The sequence below is a fragment of the Heterodontus francisci genome, chromosome 30 (genome assembly GCF_036365525.1).
Source record: "Heterodontus francisci isolate sHetFra1 chromosome 30, sHetFra1.hap1, whole genome shotgun sequence".
In the NCBI taxonomy this organism is placed as follows: Eukaryota; Metazoa; Chordata; class Chondrichthyes; order Heterodontiformes; family Heterodontidae; genus Heterodontus; species Heterodontus francisci.
The window spans coordinates 33,365,651-33,391,736 of record NC_090400.1 but is presented as its reverse complement, the minus strand read 5'-3'; the positions used below and the strand labels follow the sequence as shown (position 1 = coordinate 33,391,736).

The window sequence follows — 26,086 nt, the reverse complement described above, 5'->3', positions numbered from 1 at the left end:
ATTAAATCCAAACAAATTTTCAATCTGTTCATACTGTATTAATCCCAGTTAAAGAATTCAAGCTCCAGCTTCCTGTTAAATGAATATTCTCTGCTCAAATTGCACAATATAATCGTTCTGAATCGAAACTTTATTGCCCCTATTCAATTTCCATTCTGAGGTTTTCATGCCTCTGGATTTTGATGCGAGACAAACACAAACTGTTGAATGTCTAAAGGTCAATGAACAAATAGGCATAAAGCTACTAAAGGGGAAATGTATTCTTATTGAACTATCATATATTCTACGATTTCATGAAGTGCATCATCTATACATGTAACACTGTGTCTCAATCACTCCAGGGGTACCATGTTTTATTTCTTAAGATTGATAGATGGACATGATCAGAATGGAAGCAAATTGTGAGAGAAACACTGCCTGCTGCAATGTTTGAAAATTCCACTCCAGTGATGCTGTAAATTGGAAGTGCTGCCCACAGCCCAGCATCCAGAAACTGGATGTGGTTTTCAGATATCATGTAAACCACTAACATGGAGTTACGCCACTTTCAATTCTTGGCTTTTCTTTTAAAGCTATTACAGGAATATTCCGTACCCTCAACTTCTGTTGGAATAATTTCTCCCTGGTGTTGCTGTCAAGTTGATTGTTTGACAAAACAATGCTATAACAGACCTGCGTGTGCTAACACTGTTACTAATTGTTGCTAAAAGGATGTAAAAAAAATTTGGTTCCATCATGACTTGTAACTTGCAGTGGTTTCATTGGGCAAAAATCAGCACATTAGAAGGAGGTAAGTGAGGATGCAACAGGTTCAATAGAACAGGGGGGGAAAAAGAAAAACAGTCCCATTGCCAATGCATGCTCAACTCCCGCTGCTGCCAAACAAATAATATTCCATGCACAGAATATTTTATTCAGTACATGTACATGACTAGTGAGGTCACTACTACAGTATTACATCCAGTCCTGGTCACCACGCTTCAGGAAGAATGTGAGGGTCCTTGGGAGGGTGCAGAGCAGATTTACTTGAGTGGTTCCAGTGATGAGGGATTTTAGTTACAAGGTGAGGTTGGAGAAGCTGGAGTTATTCTCCTTGGAGCAAAGGGGATTGAGGGAGATTTGATAGAGGTGTACAAGATTATGACAGGTTTGGATAAGGTAGACAAAGCAAAGTTCTTTCCATTAGCTGGTGCTACAATAACAGGAGGACACAGATTTAAGGTCTGGGCAAGTCCTGCAGGGAGATGTGAGGAAGAACATTTTTTTTTTTTTACAAGGCGAGTGGTAATGAGTTGCAACTTGCTGCCTACAAGGGTGGTGGAAGCAGAGACAATGAATGATCTCAAAAGGAAACTGGATGGGCACTCACAGGACATAAGCTTGCAGGGCTACAGGGATAGAGCGGGTGGAACTAACTGGATTGCTCTACAGAGAGCCGGCATGGACTTGATGGGCCAAATGGTCTCCTTCTGTGCAGTAATGACTATGAATGTGACTGAAAGATGGAGCGCAAGTGAGAATGAGTGTGCAAGTGCAAGATATAGTTAGTACATTTTCTAGTTTTCATAACATTTTAGTGACCTATGGTTTCCAGCAGCATGACACTGTGGCCTAATGCTTCGACAGGCTTCATTTTAATTGCTGACTATTCACACAATGGGTCACCATACAAAACAACCACCTGTATTTACATAGGATCTTTAACATAGTAAAACAGCCCAAGGTGCTTCACAGGAGCATTATGCAATAAAATCTGACACCAAGTCATGAAAGGATATATAAGGGTAGATGACAAAGCTTGGTTCAATAGGTAGCTTTTAAGTAGCTTCTTAAAGGAGGAAGGAGAGATAGAGAGGCAGAGGGGTAGAGGGAACTCCAGTGCTTAGAGCCTTGGCAGTTGCAGGCTTGGCTGCCAATAGTTGAGCAATTAAAATCCAGGATGCTCAATAGACCAGAATTAGAGGTGGGTGCAGATATCGGAGGGTTGTGGGGCTGGAGGAGATTACAGAGTTAGGAAAGGAGTACATCATGGAGGGATTTGAAAACAAGAGTGAGAATTTTAAACTGACGTTGCTTAACCGGGAGCCAATTTAGGCATGTGAGCATAGGAATTTGCTGCAAGTTAGGACATGGGCAGCAGAGTTTTGGATGATGTCAAAGTTTACCGAGGGTAGCACATGGGAAGGCGGTCAGGAGTGCATTGAAATAATCAAGGTTAGAGATAACAAAGGCTTGGATAAGGGCTTCAGCAGATGATGAGCTGAGACAGGGGCAAAAATCAGGCAATGTTGCAGAGGTGGAAATAGAGCAGTCCATAATGATGGCATGGATATGTGGTCAGAAGCTCATCTCAGGGCCAAATATGACACCAAAGTTGTGAACAGTTTGGTGCAGCCTTAGACAGTTGCCCAGGAGAGGGACTGAGTCTGTGGTGGGGACTGAAAACAATGGCTTTGGTCTTTCCAATATTTATTTGGAGGAAATTCCCTGCTCAGCTGGTACTGGATGTCAGACAAGCAGTTTGACAACTTAGATACAGTTGAGAGAGGTAGAGCTGGTTGTGGTCAGTATACATATGGAAACTGATGTGTTTATGGATGATGTCACCAAGGGGCTGCATATAGATGAGAAATAGGAGGGGGTCAAGGATAGATCTTGGGTGTCACCAAAGGTAACGGTGTCGGAACTGGGAGAAGCCATTGCATGGATTCTTTGGCAATGACTGGATAAATAAGAATGGAACCAGGCAAGTGCTGTCCCACCCAGCTGGTGGATAGTGGAGAGGTGTTGGAGGAGGCAGGTGTGGTCATCCATGACAAAGGCTGAAGACATATCAAAACAAAAAAGATAGAAAATTAAAACACTTAGAACTCTGCAAAAAGAACACATCTGACAGCCACTTACTTAACCTTATCTGTGTAATAAGCATCTCCTTCATACAGTATTGGTATTAGTCAAATTAGTGGTGGGGATTCTCAGAGGTCTCTGGCACAGTGATGTAGCACAATCTCCAATGATTTACTCCTGCCATTACGGTGACATGGACCTTTGTACAGCATAGCGTTTATCAAAAGAAATAAACAGATATAAACTGAAGACTATCCTTAGTCTCGACTCCCCATGTGTAACAACACGGCATAGTGCAAAGTTTTAAATCATACTAGTGTGATGGAATCCTCATGTGCAGACTTTGTTTGTGCAGCTGACCTGTTGAATGCTATGAATTTGGATTCAAGGTGTACTTTTTTTGAAACAGACCCAGATTTGAAAATTAAACTAAAAGTCTCAATGTTCTGGGAGGTCAGAACCAGGTTAAACAGATTTTTTTTTTAAAAAGACACGAGATTAGAGCTTAGGTTTCAGTTTTACAAGAGCAGCTCTGCAGTGGAAGGAAAAAAAAAACAGCCAGTTGTTGTTTACAGAGACAAGTTGAGTGCTGCAGATTTTTGTGCTTCCAGAGAAACTGCTTGGAATTGAAACGGACTACAAAAGTAGTAGGCTGGAATAGTTGTTTGGACTTCAGGCAGAGGAGCCTGGACTGAGGGCTGACCAATGGTGAATGGCTTATGGCAGCTGTCTTCAAGTGACTTAAAAAGTTATCAGCTGAACCACATTATCAGGACTGTTGTTGGCAAGTCTGAGGCTGCTCGAAGGCAACAAGACTGAACCGTTAAAGGGAAGATTGCATTGCTTGCTATAGACGGGACCTCATTACTTCCATATCTGCATCCTGGAGGATAGGATTTGGAAAGTTACCAGAGGAAGTTCCTGATTTTGTTGTACTGTGGAACTGTTCAGCACCATGGAACTGTTCAGCACCATCTTGTTGATAAGCCTGCTCAGAGGATTAGCAAGGACTATCTTTGTTGCCTTTGCTAACATGTAACCTTTAAGATATACATACATCGGTTGTGATGTAACTGTTAGTTCATGTTTAATTTATGTTGAATTGGTTTAAGTGTTAAAGCAAAATTTATAAAAGTGAAATCTTGCCCATTTGGTTTTTGTTTTTTTTTAAAATTGGTGTCAGTTGGTGGTCTCCACGAGGATCAAAACACAATGTTATTTAAGAGGCTCCTTCCATTTTATGGCACTGGAAAATACAATTTGAATGGCGAGCTTGAAAAGGTGAAAAATAAAAAGTAACACATTGAAGTTACTAGTTTTTAAAGCATAAAATACCTTGACACATTACAATAAGCTCTTTACATTCTTGTGCAATTTACTGAACTGTTTTAATTTTGTGCATTTCTCTTAACATGTTACTCTGCACATGGATTTTACCCTCTTCTGTCTGTAGGAAATGACAGTTTGATTTCAGAACAGAATAAACTTTTTTTCTAGAATAGATTTTCAGTTCCTTCAGGCTCAACTAATGAGGTATCAAAATCTAGTCAGACTAGAAACACCACTTCTAATAGACATTGGATAAAAAAGGTAGAAAAAAACTGCATCATGGGAATTCCAAACATTAAATTGGAATAAAGTTTAAAATATCTTAACAGAAAGCATTATTATGCCTGTGGTTGGTTTCAGTACATTATCTTTGAATCTTTCCCTAGTTTTATGCATAAATCCAGAACATTTTGTTGTGTAGTTGGGTTCAATAAATCAGGATCATTATCTTTTGGTCCGATTTGTTTGCACTGTGTTTTTCTAATAAGGATTTTTCATAGATTGCTGTACATATTCCAGACAAATGTGAACAACCACTCCAAGATAGCAAGAAGTATATGAACCCAAGACAGATATTCCCTCACTCAAAGGACATCCAATTTGTTTGTTTTTTCAGCATCTCCTCTGCCGAGATCATGCATGCAACCCCCACTCATTCATTGAAAAGCCTTGCTGCATTTCAAAGCATTTCATTACTTAGTGCTGATTTAACTAAGACAGGGAAACAAAAAGCAGAATTTCAGAAAGCTGTTTTCTCCTCTCTCTACCACCTCTCCCAAATCAGCCAGTACTTTTCAAAAGCTTCCATTGATTAAATTACATACACTTGGTACGTCAAATAAGAGAAAACTCAGAATTTTGCTATGCAGTTACAACACTGGGACTACTGTCCGCAGAATGCTGACTCTTGGAAGAAACTGAACTGGAAAAATTGGATATGAACAGCAAGGTCAACATGCAAAGCAGAAATGCCAAAAATATGCGATTTAGTGCTTTTTAGTTGAAGAATCCATAGCAACAGCTGATCTTTATTAGCAGCGCATTCTGGAGCCATGCACATTATTCCAATACAGCATTCTAATGGAATACAAGCTGCTGACAGTCACAAAGCTGCAGCAGCCCTATTTAAGAATATTTTGGCACTGCTTGGCATGACACAAATATAATTAAAAATAAAAGTATGGAGCACAGCATCCTACAGTAAAGTTTTACACAACCTGGAGAACAATCCCGTGGAAAGGCTAACCCTCAACTATAGCTGCTCAGCATCAGGAGTTTACCTTCGCATTAACCTTCATTAATTCAAGAATTGCTACATTAATTTTAGTGTTTTTTTAAAGTAACCTGCAAAACACAGAAATGATAGGTTTAAGAGCTGATAGCCTTAGAGGAGTGAAACCATTTGAATTAAGACCAGGCATAAGTGAAATATCTCATTAAAAGCCAGAGATTGAAAGAGCCACTGCCCGATATGTAGACATGCGTAGCCCTACGTGAGGAAATAACTGCTTGTTAGCTTATATCAACTGTTCTTTTCAACCAGTTTGGTCCAATCTCCGTGGAAGAAATGGGAATAAAGCTCGAATTTTCCATGTTTGTGAAAATCACGGCTATGTCATCCATAGCATATGTGCAGCTGATGGAAATGGAATTGGTCTGGATAAATTTTCCAACTTAGTATCCCCCCCACCTCTCACTTGTATGGGCTCCCCGCATATGGAAAACAGACATAGGAAGTAAGGCCCCAGGGCTGGTTGACAGCGAGTTAGAACAATGAGTCAATAGGATAAAGTTATATGAACATACGAATTAGGAGCAGGAGTAGGCCACTCAACCCCTCGAGCCTGCTCCACCATTCAATAAGTTCATGGCTGAACTGATTACTCCACATTTCCAACTACCCCCGATAACCTTTACCCCCTTGTTTATCAAGAATCTATCTACCTCTGCCTTAAAATTATTCCACCGCCTTTTGAGAGAGAGAATTCCCAAGACTGACAACTCTCTGACAGAAAAAAATTCTCCTCATCTCTGTCTTAAATGGGTGACCCCTTATTTTTAAACAGTGACCCCTAGTTCAAGATTCTCCCACAAGGGGAAACATCCTTTCCACATCCACCCTGTCAAGAGCCCTCAGGATCTTATATGTTTCAATGAAGTCACCTCTTACTCTTCTGAATTCCAGCAGATACATGCCTAGCATGTACAATCATTCCTCATAAGACATTTCACCTATTCCAGGTATTAGTCTAGTAAACCTTCGCTGTACTGCCTCCAATGCATTTACAAATTTCTTTAAACAAGGAAACAAATACTGTACACAGTACTCCAGATGTGGTCTCACCAATGCCCTGTATAGCTGAAGCATAACCGCCCTACTTTTGCATTCAATTCCCCTCGTGATAAACAATAACATTCTATTAGCTTTCCTAATTACGTGCTGTACCTGCATACTAACCTTTTGCGATTCATGCACTAGGACACCCAGATCCCTCTGCATTTCAGAGCTCTGCAATCTCTCACCATTTAGATAATATGCTTCTTGTTTATTCTTCCTGCCAAAGTGGACAATTTCCCACTTTCCCACATTATACTCCATTTGCCAGGTCTTTGCCCACTCACTTAACCTATCTATATCCCTTTGTAGCCTCCTTATGTCCTCTTCACAACTTACTTTCCTATCTATCTTTGTGTCATCAGCAAATTTAGCTCCCATATCTTCGGTCCCTTCTTCTAAGTCATTTATATAAATTGTAAAAAGTTGAGGCCCCAGCACAGATCCCTGTGGCACACCACTCATTACATCTTGCCAACCAGAAAATGACCCATATATGCCTACTCTCTGTTTCCTGTTAGCTAACCAATCTTCTATCCATGCCAATATGTTAATCCCTACACCATGAGCTTTTATTTTCTGCAATCACCTTGATGTGGCACCTTATCAAATGCCTTCCGGAAATCTCAGTACAATAAATTCACCGGTTCCCCTTTATCCATAGCACATGTAACTCCCTCAAAGAACTCCAATAAATTGGTTAAATGTGATTTCTCTTTCCCAAAACCATGTTGACTCTTTCTGATTACCTTGAATTTTTCTAAATGCCCTGCTATAACATCTTTAATAATACCTTTTAACATTTTCCTTAAGACAGATGTCAAAATAACTGGTCTGTAATTTCCGGCTTTCTGTCTCCCTCCCTTTTCGACTAAAGGAGTTGCATTTGCTGTTTTCCAATCTAAAGGAACCTTCACCAAATCTAGGGAATTTTTGGAAAATTAAAACTAATGCATCAACTATCTAACCACTTCTTTTAACACCCTAGGATGAAGTCCATCAGGACAGTTATGAAGATATTGCCACTGGCAAACACAGCATCGATTACTTACTTTATGCATAACTGTACAGCCGATTGGCTGTCTGGTACGTTGGCCTAGAAGTATTCTGTAGTACAAAAATGTTATGGCTGTTCTAACCTTCACAACTATGGGCAGTGTCAGGGTTCGTGTAGGTAGTATGCAGATCAATGTTCAGATGACACAGCTCAGTCACTGCCTCTCTGTTGAAGCAGAGGTGCCAAAGATAAGTCTCTTCAGATATCCTCAAGTAGAGTCAGAGTTATACAGCACAGAAACAGGCCCTTCGGCCCATCATGCATCTATCTACTCTAATCCCATCTTGCAGCACTTGGCCTGTAGCCTTGTATGGTATGGCGTTTCAAGTGCTCATCTAAATACTTCTGAAATGTTGAGAGGGTTCCTGCCTCCATCACCCCTTCAGGCAGTGTGTTCCAGATTGCAACCACCCTCAGGGTGAAAACATTTTTCCTCAAATCCCCTCAAACTCCTGCCCCTTACTTTAAATCTATGCCCCTGGTTATTGACACCTCCGCTAAGGGAAATAGTTTCTTCCTATCTATCCTATCAATGCCCCTTAATTTTGTATACCTCAATCTGGTCCCCCCCTCAGCCTTCTCTGCTCTAAGGAAAAAAAAACCCTCGCCTATCCAGTCTCTTCATAACTGAAATGCTCCAGCCCAGGCAACATCCTGGTGAATCTCCTCTGCACCCTGTCCAGTGCAATCACATCTTTCCTATACTGTGGTGCCCAGAACTGTACACAGTACTTGTTAGATCTTGTCAATTTCAGAGACAGTCAGAGTTCGATGGTAACTTTCAAAACTTTATTGAGGTGAGTAATTTTTACAGCTTGACTTCCTCTCCTTGATGTAGGTTTTCTCCAGTGCTTGAAGTGTCTTCACTACAGCAAACAGCTCAACCACGTTAACAAACCGAACTTTGCGTTACAGCTTGGGAAAACCGGACCGAACTTTGTGCGCCGAAAACAAACTGCCCTTTGCGCGCCAAAACCAGCCTCCTTTATACTCGTCCTTAACACCCCCCCACCACCCCACCCTTTGTTCCTAATTGGTCTGCAGACTTCTGCAATTTTTGTAGTGTCAGAGTCTAATTGGTCTGCTCGTAGCAGCAAGTTTCACATTCCCCCACCCCTTCCTTGAACCGACAGCTGCAGCTGTCCTGTCAGCTTCTGCCTGTTTAGCTGCAGCTGTCCTGTCAGTTTCTGCCTGTTACTTATCTTTATAAACTGTTAGCTTATCTTTAATCTGTTCCCACAGTACTCCAGCTGTGGCCTAACTAGCGTTTTATACAGCTCCATCATAACCTCCCTGCTCTTATATTTGATGCCTCGGCTAATAAAAGTGTCCCATATGCCTTCCTAACCACCTTATCTACCTGTGCTGCTGCCTTCAGTGATGGATGGACAGGTACACCAACGTCCCTCTGTACTTCCTAGGGTCCTACCATCCATTGTATATCCCCTTGCCTTGTTAGTCCTCCCAAAATGCATCACCTTACATGTTTTAGGATTAAATTCCATTTGCCACTGCTCCACCCATCTTACCAGCCCATCTATATCGTCCTGTAACCTAAGGCTTTCCTCCTCACTATTTTCAACACCACCAATTTACGCGTCATCTGCAAACTTACTGATCATACTGAAGGGGGACCTTTAAACATTATAAGTTCCAAGCTGCTAAGAATCAGAAGATTAACTATAGGATTGATAACTGCTGATACTAACAGTCACTAACAAAAAGAACCTTAAGACAATGGTTGACCACAAAGGAAACAGATGGCAAGGATAAGGGGAACAATGGCAGAGAATGATGTACGGTTGTCTGGTAAAATCAAGGGTCAGAGTTGCAAAAGTAGATGGGGAAAAACATGTTGAGAATGACCTAGTGGGGCAACGGTCACTGCTGTATCAGCAAGATACAGGTACACCGTCAAAAAGCTATATTAGAAATATGGGCGGAGCCCAAGTGTACGTGCTTTAGCTGTGATTGGAGAAGTTTAAAGAAATGCACTGTAATCAATATAACGCGAAGGATAAATATCGCATGAAGCTTTGCATCTGTGGAGAAGTCTCCTGGCTTGACCAGTTGAGATGGTCTCCCCACTGGTGTAAAAATAAAGACTGATTGGCGTTTGAACCACAGACCTGAGGTGTCGAGAGATCATTTTAGTCATTCCACTCAACAATACCTCCTATATTCACGTCTAAATCATTAATGTACACTACAAACAGGAAGGGTCCCAGCACCGATCCCTGCAGGTCACCACTGGTCGCAGGTTTCCACACGTTCCTCGACCATCACCCTCTGTCTCCTGCCACTAAGCAAGTTTTGGATCCAATTTGTCAAATTGCCCTGGATCCCAAGGGCTCTTACCTTCTTAACCAATCTCCCATGCGGGACCTTATCAAAAGCCTTACTGAATTCCATGTAGACTACATCAACTGCTTTACCCTCATCTACACATCTAGTTACCTCCTCAAAAAATTCAATCAAGTTTGTTAGACATGATCTCCCCCTAACAAAGCCATGCTGACTATCCTTGATTAATCCCTGCTTCTCCAAGTGGAGATTAATCCTGTCCCTCAGAATTTTTTCCAATAGTTTCCCTACCACTGATGTTAGACTCACTGGCCTGTGATTACCTGGTTTATCCCTGCTACCCTTCTTGAATAATGGTACCACATTCGCTCTCCTCCAGTCCTCTGGCATCTTTCCTGTGGTCATATAGGATTTGAAAATTTGTGTCAGAGCCCCATCTACCTCCTCCCTTGCCTCACATAACAGCCTGGGATACATCTCATCTGGGCCTGGGTATTTATCTACTTTTAAGCCCGCTAAAGCAGCTAATACTTCCTCCCTTCAATACATCACAATCCCCCTCCCTGATCTCTACATCTACATTATCCTTCTCCATAGTGAACACAGATGAAAAGTAATCATTTAAAACCTCACCTACGTCCTCCAGTACAGCTGGCATAGTTTCTCTACTTGGGATAACCAAACTGTATACAAAGTTTGAGGTACCTTTTGACTTAAAGATGGTCATGAATTTATTCTCCTCCTCCAAGTAATGCAAAGTAATAGGAATTCCCTGGTAACTCAATCCTCCCACCATGCTTGGCTGTAACATTGGCAGATTGTAGGTAATGTAGGCAAATATGACTTGCAAAAAATTAACACTAAAATAAATGTCCAAACCTAGAGCCTTAATACAAATGTATAAGATGGTTCAGGTTACACAAGAGTGCTCAGCCAAGAAATAAAATCCCATTGCAATCATTTCATTCAAACAGCAGTAAGCAAACTTTACAATGAAGTTCCAAGCAGGCCAGGCCCATTTCAAACAGATACACCATTTTATACAGATTTACGGTTTGGCAGGGGAAAAATAATAATCAGAATATTGGTTGAAGTTGTGCAATCAAGCACCACTAAATGAGCGTATTCCAATGGAACCTTGGAGAAGTGATTTCTAAAGTCAGGCCCCAAGCTTTATCCCATCACATGATCTGCCTTTATTTTTTCTGCTTACAGCCTTACTGCTCCTTCAACATTGTTGAAGCATTAATCCATGCCTTCATCACTTCAAGGACTGCTATTCTCCAACATTCTCCTCAGCAGCCTCTCTGCCCCCAATCCTTTATAAAATTCAGCTAATCCAGATCATCATGGCCCATGTCAACTCTTGCACAAAGATTCACATACACATCACTCTAATCCTTTCCTGGGTCTCTGTACTCAACAAAATTGACTTATGGGTCCGTAATCTCACTGTCACAAATTTAGAGTCTGCTGCAAGTATCTTCCCAGGTTCCGTGCCATCAGTTGCTCCCATAAGCAGATCCCATGGCCCCATATGTTCCAGAATGGGCTTTTGCTACCCATTACCTACTTATACAGCAGCACAATAGAGGGACTTTAACTGTGAGCTTTCACATCCAACATACTCCCATCATAGGCTCCAAGAAGCTTTTTGCAAGGTGCCACACAATTGGTTACTAATTAAGATAGGAGTCTGTGGAACTGGCAAGCACTTCTTGGGTTGAAAAATGTTACTCGTGGAGATACACAGCAGTTGATTTTGGGACTGTTGCTATTTGCATTCTTTATTCATGATTTAGACAAATGATTTGGGGAATGGCCCACAAGTTCACAAATGATACAAAAATACAAGCGTTCGGACCCTGGATGAGGAAAAGCAATTACAATCAGATGTGTGAGCGATGGGGGAATGGACACATCTGAAAGATATAGGTCATGAAGACTCCACCTGCCAAGAATGAAGCATATTAATTTTGTCATATGGACATTAATTTTAAACTGTTACTGAACGGAAGAGATGACTTAATTAAAAGAGATCAGCAGTGGCTGGAAAACATTTGCATACTAAGAGACAGTGCCTGGAGACAATAGAACAGCTCCCTGATCCAATTAACATATGGATTTTGGTCACTAGACACAATATGTAAGAAAGCCAGCTTTCTAGGATGTCTGTTAAGATGGAAAACCACAAAGGAGTTTGTTAAAACAGCTAGTCACATGACTAACCTGCTGGCCCAGGTTTGGTTTTGAACTGCTCACAGAACAGTTTGGGTCAGATTGCAACTGAACTTGGAAGAAGAGAGCTTCTCTCCAGGCTAGCGCTCTCCTTCACACAAATCTCCAGATTCACTGAAGACACTTAAAGCTCAAGAGAGAAGACTCCTACATCGAAACAAGTTTGAAAGTGCTCACTGAGCCCCAACGAAATGTCAAGATTTAACAGCAAAGACTACACCGAACTCAAAGGACAGTAAATAAACCCTAGCTATTGCTTCAAACTTTTCCCCTTCATTCTTTCTACTTTGCTGTCTCTATCTGCATGTGTTCATTGCATATTCGTGCTAGTGTGGTCGCGTCGCGTATTTGTTTTAAGCGAATTAGAATTTTAAGGGTAATAAGCTTCCAACTTTCTTGTTTAAATCTAAGAAAACCTGTCTGGTTGATTTCTTTGCCTTACAATTGGAGAGCAGTGAACAAGGGTTCACTGAAGGGCAGCTAAAAACATGGTATTTTTAAAAGCTAAACCAGGCAAAAGGCTGAGAGGGAATCCCTAGACCCCTTTCTCACCTGGTCACAACATATAATTTAAGTTTGAGAAATGTAGTGTTATGCATATGGCTAGAGCTATTGCCAAACAAATGTCCATTGTGCAGGGTTCAAAAAAAGATCAAGCTGGAAAAAAAACATAGATAATACAACACGTGAATCTCTGAAGGTTCATGACCAGTACTGCAAACTTATAACAAACCAGAGTATTTGGACATATTGCTGGGACATCCAATACAAAGCAAAAAGTATCACACTGTCCTTGTATAAGACATTGGCTAGGCCGTATCTAGAGCACTGTATCCATTTTTGGTTCCTTCACATGGTAGGTGAGAGGCCTTCAGTTACGATTATAGGCTGAGAGAGAATTATTTTTTATTACTTCAGAAATGCTTAAACTACAAGGAGACTGACTAAGGTCTTTAAAATAATGAAACAATTAGACTCTGTCTACCTGAATAGGCCATTTGAGTTGGATAAGTTTGGATGCATGCCTTCTGGTCATTCCTAAGTTACTTAAACATAGAACTAGGTTAGGTGTCAGGAAGTGTTTCTTTTTCCAGAGGGTCATCAACCTCTGGAACAAAATGCCAGCTAGTGTAGTGAGTATGGATTTACTGTAAGGGTGCAAAAGGGAGCTGGTTGAGCTCCTAACTATGGGCAATATCACAGCTTACAAAAAAGGTACACAGCATCAAGCATGAACTTATTTTATTTGCTTCTGAAAGTCAAAGGAAAATTTCACAGATTCTTTTCCTCCTCCCTGAACTGAACTGGGGCTTTTGCCCTTGGTTTTGCCTCTCTCAAGAGACTGTGGGGGCTCTGGTGTGTGGGTGAGGGGTGAAGGAGGTTGTGGAATTGGAATCATGGCAGTGCAACATGATGATACGGGACAGGCTCAACAGGCCAGCTGGTCTTTAGCTAACCATCATTTTTGTACAAGGTAGAAATTTTAGGACACTGACAATATAAGAAGGGTACATTCATGAGTTGTAATGCTATTAGCTACCTCTGATGAATGGTCCAATTTAGATAATGTAAGTGTACATACTGGAATCTGTAGAGCTTTCTCAACTGGATCATTCTCATCCATATACAGATGTTAAAAACATCAGACCAAATTATTGACCAGATACTGTGAACAAATTCAATCCCAAGTTCTTTCTGGTTGAGTTTTTATGTTTCTGTAAATTATACCGTTTATCCCACCTTACTGAACAAGTTAGATTTTGGTCACAAAGTATAGATTTCTGGTTTCTTGCTGGATAATATTTACTCTCTGAGCAATCCCAAAAGTTGCTCCCCAATACAGAAGAGATCCATTCACACACCTTTAAGTTTATAAAAACCTATAAATATTACTATAGAGTAACTTGAAATACTGAAGAAGAACTCCTTTCCATATACATCTCTAACAGCTGATTCTCACTATCACCAAGTTATCATCCGTCACACCCATGATTTATATTGGAAGAAGGACTCTGCCATAACGTGGGTGGCGAAAAGTGGTGGCTGCCATTGAATGCAAAAGACCATCATAAACAGGGATCAGAGGCAAGGAGAACTTCAAAAGTGCAGCACGGCAAAAATACTCTTTCATCAGAAGCATTACTCTTGACAACCTATCAGTGCAAAGGAAGTCCCTTTACAACCCTTCACATTTATTAACACTCACATCAATCATGTTCCTCCAAAACTCTGTCCTCCCTGATAACAGCGGCTCAGGGTGGGCCAATCCTGCATTGTTGATGCACACATCCACGCCCTGGTGCAGTGTCTTGATGGCGGAAAACATAGAGAGGATCTCCTCCTCGCTGGTTACATCACACTTGTACGGGACCAAGGTGCCTACATAGCCAGCACTCTCGCATTCTGCTGCTAGTTTCTGCAAGAAGAGAGAGGAAATGGTTATGAAAAAAAAAATCAAGTTTACCCCCCTGCCCACCAAACTTAATGCTGTAAATGTTCATGAAAGTAGCAAAGTATTCAAATTTGATTTCCCAGTTAATAATTTCACAATCTCAAGAGCTACAAAGAAATGCTCTTTTAAGGTAATTGAAGATTGTGGCTACAACACTTACCAGGGAAGGGAGAGTTCAACTTGACTGTTTACTCAGAGATTAGCGCACAGGACAGGATTGATTAAACTTACAATTTAAAAAAAATGCATTTCCAAGATTCAAATCCACTGCAGATTGATGAAGTGAAAGTCTCATCTGCTGGCTTTTTGGAGCCATACATGAGACGAGTTTGGGCACTCTTAAATCTAGTTCTTAGCAAGCAAAGGCCTACAGCAAGAATTTGTTCCTAATTCAACAATCTCACTCAGGGAGGCTATAGGATAGCTGGAGTTTTATTAGGAAATGAAAAATGTCAATGATCCAGTAACACTTCTAAATGTTTGGGCTGGTACAACAGAGGAAGCATTATTTTGCATTTAATCTTTACATTTGAGCAGCTACATGATTCTGCCACTGAATGCCCAAAATGGAAATATGTTCCATTCTCCACCACTCTCAGTCCTCACAACGAGCACAACAATCAAAAGACAAAAGTAGTAGAGAATGGTTCAGGAAAGCCTAAATGGCACTTGTTTTGTAATGGATGAGAATTCAAAGCCTGTGGAAATGTTCCACAATAAAGAATAAGCATCCTTAGGAGAGCAGGCAAGTGAAGATTGGCCAAAGAAAAAGAAATATTTGGATAAGGAAGACCTAACTACTTAGTCCATTTAGCTCCAGCATATCTTTTAAAGAAAATGGTACCTTTACCTAACAAATATGATGGGGAAAATAATGGTCTAAACCAGATACCATGTTAAAACACAAATTTTCTCACTCTCATTACTGTCATTAGATTTGTTCATAAGAAATCAAGCTCAAGGGCAAAGGCCCATTGTGCAGATCAAGTCAAAGCATATTTTGCATTCATTTTCAGCTGCTGTCTGCAACACTACGGCAGCAGCATGGAGGCAAAATGAAACTGTCCTGAGGCTGAAAACACCCTGTGGTTTTCACAGGTTTTCCTGGACCATTAGAACTGTCAGAATCCAGATTTTTTTTTGTCCTATTTTCTGGCCTGTGAAGAAGCTGCAAGTGTATCTGTACCAAAATCACGCCCGTTTTGTTACCTCCTTTGTACAGCTTTGCCAGATCAAACTCCAAATGCCTGAACAAGCATTATTTAAACAAAAAAACTAAATGGTACACATGGAACTCAAATAGAACAGGCAGGTAATCTAGACAATGCACAGGAACAAAGCGAATTTGCATCTGCACTAATTTCTTGACAAAACCAGTTTCTGCTCGTCACCACCGTTCGATCAAATGTTTTCAGCTTGAGTTAGAAAAGTCAACAATAACAGTCGTCATCGCCAAATTCCCCTCAGCAGTATTAAGCAAACTTCATTAAGCATAAAACAGCTTTAAAAAAAACTGTGCAGGTTATGCGAGCACTGCATCACAAAAAGAGTTAATTTTTATCCTAGTTGAACTTCATGAAATGAAGGACTTCTATCAGGGAACAGTTTGTGGAAGCAAGTAGAAACTGGTTTTGTAAAGCAATGAACGCCAATGCAAATTTTATCACTAGTTCAAGAACAAGTTTTAAGATGCCCCCCGTATAGAATACAGGATATTTGGAATTTTATACAATTCTCATTCATGGTGTATATTCTCATTCATGTATACTCATCGCATCTGCAACTGTTCAATGTAAAAGACCTATATAAATACAACTATTTAGGATTTGAACGAGCACCACGATACTGCCCTCAAAACAGTCATTTTCTGTATTCTATACGGGGGGCATCTTAAAACTTGTTCTTGAACTAGTGATAAAATTTGCATTGGCGTTCATCGCTTTACAAAACCAGTTTCTACTTGCTCCCACAAACTGTCCCTTTAGAAGTCCTTCATTTCATGAAGTTCAACTAGGATAAAAATTAACTTTTTTTGTGATGCAGTGCTCGCATAACCTGCGCGATTTTTAAAAAGCTGTTTTTACATTGTTCCTGCTGCTCGTTTTCAACACAAGGGTTTCATACAGTTGGTGGGAAAAAAACAACTTAAACCTAACAGACAAGACCAGTTAAAAAAAAAACCCAACTGAGTTTTCCAGATTGCCACCAGTTTACATTGCTCCAGTATATATACATTGTACTTGATGCAGTGCCTGTCCCTCATTATGACATTGTGACATAACACAGCCAACAGAACAAACAAGACTGATGTAACGACAGCGTTTCTTGGGCTTGCCTACTACGGTAAAGCAAGCTAGGATTCTGACACCAGTACTTCACAACTGCATGCTGCCCAATTACAGCAAACTTTTGTATGCATTGAATGTCACATTTAGTTTGTAACCAGCTTGCACTAACACTGGCTGCACTGCTCAAATGTAAACACAAAGAATGATGCATTAGGGTCATTCTCCCATGATCCAGCCAGCAATAATAAAGCAGATTTATTGTTAAACAGCTGCTGAAATATTAATTAAAACAGAGCAACACAGCAGGTCCTTTCCGGCACCAAGCAGATCATTTATCCAACATTGTGTGCCATGCAGCACAAGAAGATTACATGGCCTGAGACTGGAGACATCCCACAAATTCAGATTCTTACTGCTGTGATATCTGACTCAAGCACAGGAGTCACAGAGTCTGTTGGGGACCGGAAAACGGGGAAAAAATGGAAATCGTACAAAGCACAAAAGGGGAAAGGACCTAATAATGGCCAAAGATTAGGCTTAAAAATATCCAGCGCAGTTTAAATTTAAGGCATCAACTAAGCTAGTGTGTGAAACAAGACATCAAAGGGGTTCAACCAAATTAACGATGTTTCAAGGTCATCCAAACTCCATGAAATGACATATCCTGACCTCACCACCCATGCTTTTCTTTAGAGGAGAATCATAGCTTGGATCTATGCAGTTTAAATGTGAACACAGACACCATGGAGGGAGTGAGGCAAAAGTAGGCTGCAAGTGTGGACCCATGCCTTGGCTAAGGAGAGCTCACCTCAAACCCATAAAAGGAACAAAACTTCAGCAGGAATGTAATAAATGTAAAACGGTGAAGACCGACTTAAGAATTTACTGCCAGAGGGTTCTTTACTTGGTTGGATATAGGCCACTGATTTATGATGACTGAATAAGTCAAATCCTGTTTTTAAAATACACGAAATTCGAGGAGTTTTGCTGTGCTTTGTAATCTTGTAATTTCATCTACTTTTCTGTGAAAACCACAAATCAGTGGCCTTATTAAAATATCAATAAGTAACTGACAGTTTGAGGTTGCAAATTTTGGAAGGCAGAGACAGAAATCAGTCAAATGAAGGTGGGAATGAAAGGGCCAATAAGTCATGCTAAAGTATTCATACTCAACCTGGATGCATGAGGTATAAGAATGTGGCTAAGAAAAGGTGATATAAAGAGAAGAGACAGAAGTTACAAATATAGTATCTTAAACCATTGGCTACGGGTTCTGCCAATCTTTCACTCATGTGACATAGCCTTGCCATATTAGGGTTTTGAGAGTCAATTATATGGAATCCAAGCTGATCCACCATATTTTTACTAGTTCCAATTATGTTTGCTTATACAAACATACGAATTAGGAGAAGGCTGCCATTTGGCCCCTCGAGCCTGCTCCACCATTCAATAAGATCATGGCTGATCTGTGGGTCTTGAAATCCACTCCCATCTACCCCCAATAACCTTTGATTCCCTTGCCTAACAAGAATCTACCTCTGCCTTAAAAATATTCAATGTCGCCGCCTCCACCACCTTCTGAGGCAGAGTGTTCCAAAGTTGTACAACCCTCAAAAAAAACTTCTCATCTCGGTCCTAAAAGGGCGACCCCTAATTTTAAAACAGTGCCCCCTAGTTCTAGACTCACCCAATGAGGAAACATCATTTCCACATCCACCTTGTCCAGAATCTTATATACTTCAATCAAGTCTCCTCCCACTCTTCTAAACTCCAATGAAAACAAGCCTAGTCTGTCCAACCTTTCGTTACAAGACAACCTGCTCATTCCAGGCACCAATCTGGTAAACCTCCTCTAAACCGCCTCCAATGCATTTACATCCTTCCTTAAATAAGGAGGCCAAAACTGCACATGGTATTCGAGATGTGGTCTCACCATTACCCTGTATAACTGAAGCATAACATCCTTAACTTTATTTTCAATTCCTCTTTTAATAAAGGATAGCATTCCATTAGCCTTCTTTGTTAATTGCTGTGCCTGCATACTAACTTGTTGTACCTTATGCACTAGAGCACCTAAATCCCTCTGCACTTCGGAATTCTGCAGTCGTTCTCCATTTAAGTAACATGCGGCTTTTTTATTCTTCCTGCCAAAGTGAAGAACTTCACATTTTCCCACATTGTACTCCATCTGCCAGATTTTTGCCCACTTACTCAACGAATAGCAACATCCACCCAAGGGTGTGGTATAATGACTGACTAGTGCTCTGTCAACTGTAATTTAGCACCTGGAGGTCCTTAGCACTCCATAATCCAAACTATAATACATTTACTGGAGCTATGTACACCAATTCATCAGTGGATAGATATCATTTGTATATGCAGATGCTCTAGCTTCCACTGAAATTTGAAATACAGGCAAAGATGTAGTGGACACATTTCTTTAAGCAAAAACATATCTATATATCAATAAATTTGCAATGGAATGGTTTTACAAGCATTAAGCAGAATTTCATATACTAAGCAATAATGTTTCAAAATTAAAAGCTAAAATAAGTACATTTTTTGTTGGCTTTTACAGAACTTGAATGGTGCCATATTTTGGAATAATACTTTCATTGCAGGCTTGGATTTGAATCTCCGGCACACAGACAAATGTTTTCAAAAAACTCTGATGTCCTTGATTAAATGGCTAACAACTTTGTTTGGGCATATTTATCTCAACTCTCAAGCACAGGCCTGCAGTACAGACCTGTCCCGACAGTTTACAGAGAATGACATCACAAAAAATGCCATAGCCAGTATAGAAAGGATTTTATTTATAACCCTAGTCACTGGTTTGCTCAAGATAATGCAGGTGACTTATTGATGGATCAAGTTCTCTATACTAGGATCCCTGAATAAACAACCCTCACTTGTATTTCCATTGCACACTCCTGTAATACACTGTACATCAGTAGGAAATGCAAAAGTGGACCCCAGTTTACTGTAGTGTTGGGATCCAAAAACAAAAATAAAAAAATCACACAACGAACCTAAGACGGCATAAAAATTGAAAGTGCATGCCATCTTTCCCTATACTACGTTACTGCATCAAGTTATACAGTCTGCAAGCAATACCACCTGTTCTGAAACTCAGTACCATCCTTGCCTTTGTGTATAGTATATCTACTGCATCATCTACACACATATTGGTGTCCCCAAATTTCAGATGCTTCCAGAGCATCATTGCGTATACAATCTTTCTATCCACTGATAGTCCCTGTACATCGGTATAAATGGCAGCTTCAGCACACCTCATGAAAGCAGTTGGTGGCTTACAAGAGTTTTTTTTAAAACAAATTGATTCCTGACAACGCAGCGGCCCGCTGACATCAGAAAGCGCCAAGCTGCACACATGCGCAGCTACGTCTTGCCAGGACTAAGTGGCGCATGCGTGGGATGACAGCACCGCGCAGCGGGAACATCATCGTGTATCTGTGCCTAGCTCATCTTCACGCATGCACAATAAAGCATCTTCGGGTATCCAGCCACCCACTCAGCTGGAGGAAGCGGCTGAATAGGAGCCTTTGAGGCTGGAGCTCCCCCCAATTGGCCAGAGGAGTCGGGGGAGCAGCGAAGTCTGGAGAGAGCGGCTGAGGTGGGGGGGGGGGGGGGGGGGGGGGGGGGGGAGTGAGTTGCCGAGGGGAGAGGGCAGCCTGTGAGACGACAGCTAGTAGCTGCGTTCGGTTAAACCAGCCTTGGTCAGTCATATAAATGAATCAAGTAATGAATTGGCAGCACATTTTTTACACTGCCCAATTTTATTTCCATCTATCGGGGTGCCAATTCACTATCTTCCAATGGAAATTCAATCATGAAATTCCTTTTGTATTTAATAGGATTACTAGAATATTAAATGGCTCTGAAGATTACAATTAGTATCCTATAACTACATAGTAGCATATTACTGGGCTTCCATCCAACTTAATGCAAGGTTAGTTTTCTAGAACAATCTAGCCATAAGCATTTCCTGTGATAAATTGAGCAGCGCTATCTTTAATCTTGGCAGCTGCCTGAACGTGGCAGACACGGACGTTCCAGTTGAAGAGCCTGCACTTGCGCATGTGCAAATACTGCACCACCGTTGTCAGCAAACGCAGCCTTTTTTTAAAAAGTCAAACTTGACCTGATATCAGAATAATTGTTGATTATTCACATCAAGATGTGAATAAGGCTGGGATGATGGAAAATACTGAAATAGGATTATACAGTAAAGCCATCCATCATGTTTATAGAGTTAATTAGATTCTGTGATTGCAATTCAAAAGGACCAAAGCAAGAAAATTCATCTGGGAAGCAGTGCAAATTACTTCCTAATTAATAAGGATCCAGACCCACAGCAGCTTGCTGCAATGTCCTGTCCACTCCAGTTCAAATGTCATTGTTTGTCTCTTTCAAATCCTTCAGGTCTCCGGAGTCGTCCAACTAATGATCAGAAGAGGATTGAAGCTCAACTGGGTTACAGCCAGTTGTGGACGAAAGTATTGTTTATTAGGTTACCTACTAATCTATTTCAAATTTACAGTGAAATACTCTCACACATTTTTTAAAAAGTGTTTAAAACATGCAGCCAGGATAAGTTTGGGCATGACCATATATACAACAAAAATAAGCAAAATCCAGTTTGTACAAACAGAACTTTTGAAAAAAATTGGTGGCTATTGATGGGCAAAGGGGCTTTTTAAGTGAGGGAGGGCATTGCATTTTCCTTGGCTATGTCAAAAAAAGGAAACAGAACTTTTAAAAAACTTTTTTAAAGTTCTGTTCTTTAATTGTTAGATTTTGACATAACCAAGGAAAATGCATTGCCCCTCACTAAAAAGCCCCTCTGCCCATCAATAGCCATCAATTAAACAAGGTGAAAAGCAAGCTTTGCGTTTCATTTTCCTAATTTGTAAATGTCAATTTAGCTCAGTCAGTACACTCTCACCGAACTCAGAGGTTGCGGGTTCAAGCGCCACCCACAGACATTCCAGTTCAGCAATGAGGAAGTGAATGCTAAAGGTTTCGTAGCACCATTTGAAAAAGAACAGGGAGTTCTCTTTGCGTACTGGGCAACATTCCTCCCATAATCAACATAAGAAATGTTTTATAATATAATATATTATATTTCTTTTGGGCCTCCTTATCTCGAGAGACAATGGATACGCGCCTGGAGGTGGTCAGTGGTTTGTGAAGCAGCGCCTGGAGTGGCTATAAAGGCCAATTCTGGAGTGACAGGCTCTTCCACAGGTGCTGCAGAGAAATTTGTTTGTTGGGGCTGTTGCACAGTTGGCTCTCCCCTTGCGCCTCTGTCTTTTTTCCTGCCAACTACTAAGTCTCTTCGACTCGCCACAATTTAGCCCTGTCTTTATGGCTGCCCGCCAGCTCTGGCGAATGCTGGCAACTGACTCCCACGACTTGTGATCAATGTCACACGATTTCATGTCGCGTTTGCAGACGTCTTTATAACGGAGACATGGACGGCCGGTGGGTCTGATACCAGTGGCGAGCTCGCTGTACAATGTGTCTTTGGGGATCCTGCCATCTTCCATGCGGCTCACATGGCCAAGCCATCTCAAGCGCCGCTGACTCAGTAGTGTGTATAAGCTGGGGATGTTGGCCGCTTCAAGGACTTCTGTGTTGGAGATATAGTCCTGCCACCTGATGCCAAGTATTCTCCGAAGGCAGCGAAGATGGAATGAATTGAGACGTCGCTCTTGGCTGGCATACGTTGTCCAGGCCTCGCTGCCGTAGAGCAAGGTACTGAGGACACAGGCCTGATACACTCGGACTTTTGTGTTCCGTGTCAGTGCGCCATTTTCCCACACTCTCTTGGCCAGTCTGAACATAGCAGTGGAAGCCTTACCCATGCGCTTGTTGATTTCTGCATCTAGAGACAGGTTACTGGTGATAGTTGAGCCTAGGTAGGTGAACTCTTGAACCACTTCCAGAGCGTGGTCGCCAATATTGATGGATGGAGCATTTCTGACATCCTGCCTTATAATATCGGGTTCTGATGAAGGGTCACTGACCCGAAACGTTAACTCTGCTTCTCTTTTCACAGATGCTGCCAGACCTGCTGAGCGGTTCCAGCATTTCTTGTTTTTATTTCAGATTTCCAGCATCCGCAGTATTTTGCTTTTATTAAGAAATGTTTTAACTGGTTAGTCATCTGAATGCTATTTGATGGATCTTGCTATGCAGAATGTCATTTTGTTCATTAAATTGTCATCACACTTCAAAGTATTTACTGTATATAAAAAGTACTTTGCGGCTTTCAAAAATTGTGATCAGATACTATATATCAAACACAAGCTTTTTTAATTAAAAACCTTGTACAGTTTCCTACTATAGTGACATTTAGTGCATATGAGGGCTCTGGCTTGTCCATCTGGTAAATCCCTCACTTCTGATCCACCTCCCCCACCCTCTAAACTTCTGCTTCCAAATCCCCTTCCCCTATTCCTTTCAATGGTCTCAAAATTACAGTAATGCATTTGAGCACTGACATACAGTTCCTGCCCTGAAAACTATTATTTAATAGAATTACTAACAGCAAACTTAGTTACCCCAATCTTGTGTGCTGAAAAGGGATGATGTAATTATCAATATATAATCTCACTGGAGTGGCAGTTGGGGTGCAAATATCATGTCCCAGGTAAATTGTATAGAACCTGATCAGTAAGGCTCTAGCACAGATTCAATGGGCCAAAAAGCCTCCTTTATGCCATGCCTTTATGTTTCTGCAAGCAACCGGTGCTTTCAATCCGGCTTGTTAATATCAAGAGTCAATGGAGTGCATCAGATGACTTACATCATTATGTAAGCAAATAATGAAGCCTCTGAATGAATCTGCGACAAACCACTTCAAGGAGATGTCAGTTGATGCATTTTATTTACGTTTTCTTGCAGGAAACAAAGGTAATCAGTGAATTCACATGGACCATTCATACACTTAGAACCTCACAGCTGAAGGTTACCTGGGCATGAGCTCACCAGTGAGTCTCTGTTTCAGGAGCTCACCTACACTTCATTGTGTAAACATGAAAAGGCAGCGCACAGTTGCTTTCCCTACACTTGGATTCGCAAATCTCAAGACATCTTTTGAGCAGAACTTCTCAATATAATCTGTAAAACAACTCAGAACTCTCCTGTTTATATCCTCATATCAGATAGTGGGAATATATTGATTTCACAGTAGTAAATGTAGCTCACTTCTCGATACATTCTCTGAATTCCTTTCCTGTTGGCAGGTTGAGAACTAAAGGGAGCTGCACTATTTCACTAGGTGAAATGCTAAGGTTCATCTTTATCAGTTCTTATTAAACCTAAAATTGCAAACAGTGGCATAAAATTAAGCTAACCTTATTGACCTCATGGTTTTAGTGCCAGTACTGTGTAGGCTGAATACTTTAAACAAGCAATGCACCTCATGTGACAATTTTAAAATGAATGGCAAGTCGTGCTTTAAACACACTGAAAATCATTCAACATTCAGTACAGAGGTCATCCTTTGCTGTCAGTCCAGTAAGATGTTCCATTTACAGTTAATTTAACACATATATACACCACAGCATTCAAAACTGAACAGAAGGACTATACTAATTCCCTTCATTTTAGTACAGTTTCCTAGGGTAAATTACTTTTTTTTTTAAAAGAGCTGATGGTTTTATCTTTTATTTTCATAAGTCCATTATAAAAACAGAAACTTGCATTTATAGGATATTGTACCACATCTCTCAAACATCTGAGTGAGGCAAATGCAATTAACTACAATGAAGCACAGTGACTTATGTAATTATGTGGTCAAACGTAGCAGATCTGTTTCTTACAGAAGGGTCCCACAAACAGCGATAAGATGAATGATCAGCTAATCTATTTTTGATGCTGTCGATTGAGGGTCAAATAAAAGGCTCCATTCTTCAAATAGCGCATGAGATCTTCAATTCAAATCAGAACAGGTAGTAAGGGCCTTGGTTTAACAAGAACCCCACCTCCAAAAATGCAGTATTTCTTCAATAATACATTGGAGCATCAATTTAGATTAATCAGCTCACGTTCAGGTATGAGGCTTGAACCTAAAACATTCTGACTGAGGGAAATTGCTACCTATTGAGCCCTGTTGACATGTCTACATAGGTTTATGTAAAATGAAATTTAGAAGTCTTATCAATTCCTTCTTTCATAAGTATTAGTGTAAAGCTAATCCCTTAATGGGTAAATTAAAGGCAAAGTGTGGTACAAGGCCACTTGGACCTGAAGATTTCAGGTTCGATCCAGAATCTGTGCTGAGTTAGCTGATCTCAACCAAAGCAACAGTTTATAACTATGACAGTTTGACACAGTGCCCTGGGATGAAGAAAGGAAGGGGGAAAAAAAATAGGATTCCCATTTTTAATCACTACATAGTGATCCAATCTGAAAAATGTACACTTGCAAATATCAATTGTGAGGTTTTCCATGGTCATACAGGCTACCTATACTTCTTAAAGAGGTTCACACAATGGACATGTGCAAAAGATTAGAAGGTTGTCAGTATCCATGGAACTATGTCCCGATGATGGAATTTTGAAAGGGGCTTTTTCCTGAATATTACTAATAAAGGGAAAAAATACAAACTTGCTGTAAACCAATTCTAGAAAATTTCATTTCTAGGTTCTCCTTCAGACTACGAATGTACATCTTATTAAAATGGTCAGTGCACAATAAAAAATATGTACATGTTCCCCCAAATACTGATTCCATATACAAAAATATACATCTCTTTCAAAAAGATTTATTTCGAGTGGCACATGCTAGGAGCAGGATTACATACACTGAACAATTTCTAATCATAAAATCTAGATTGATGCAGCCTGAAATAGGCTAATAAGTCAATAGCTGGGAAAGTGCATTTCATGGCCAGTTTGCAACGACATTTATTAATCTTTCTGGAGCTGTAATTTGCAACACTCTACAGAGCAGGATCATTCCCAATTTGAAAGCCTTGGGGACCCATTAGTAATGAAATACACTAGCTCTTCTGACAGCTTCAGACATGCATGATGATCACATGATGTTTCACTTGTGAAGCAGCTAGACTGAGGCCATCAACAATTGCAGGCCCATGAGCAGTATTTCTAGGATTATCTAATGATCCAGCATTACCAGCTGCAATATTGTTCAACAATTTAACAGTAATACCCAGCTTATGGAGCTCTGCAAATTGAATTATG

At 40.6% G+C, this 26,086-nt stretch overlaps 1 protein-coding gene across 3 annotated transcripts in view; it reads right to left on the bottom strand.

Annotated features, from left to right (window-relative positions):
• dhrs11a (dehydrogenase/reductase 11a) overlaps nt 1–26,086 on the bottom strand; it is a 137,198-nt gene that overhangs the window by 70,615 nt on the left and 40,497 nt on the right. For all 3 annotated transcript variants that reach the window (XM_068010331.1, XM_068010332.1, XM_068010330.1), the window contains exon 2: nt 14,317–14,526. In XM_068010331.1, coding sequence (XP_067866432.1) covers nt 14,317–14,526 — 210 coding nt within the window. The remainder of the gene's footprint in view (nt 1–14,316; nt 14,527–26,086) is intronic.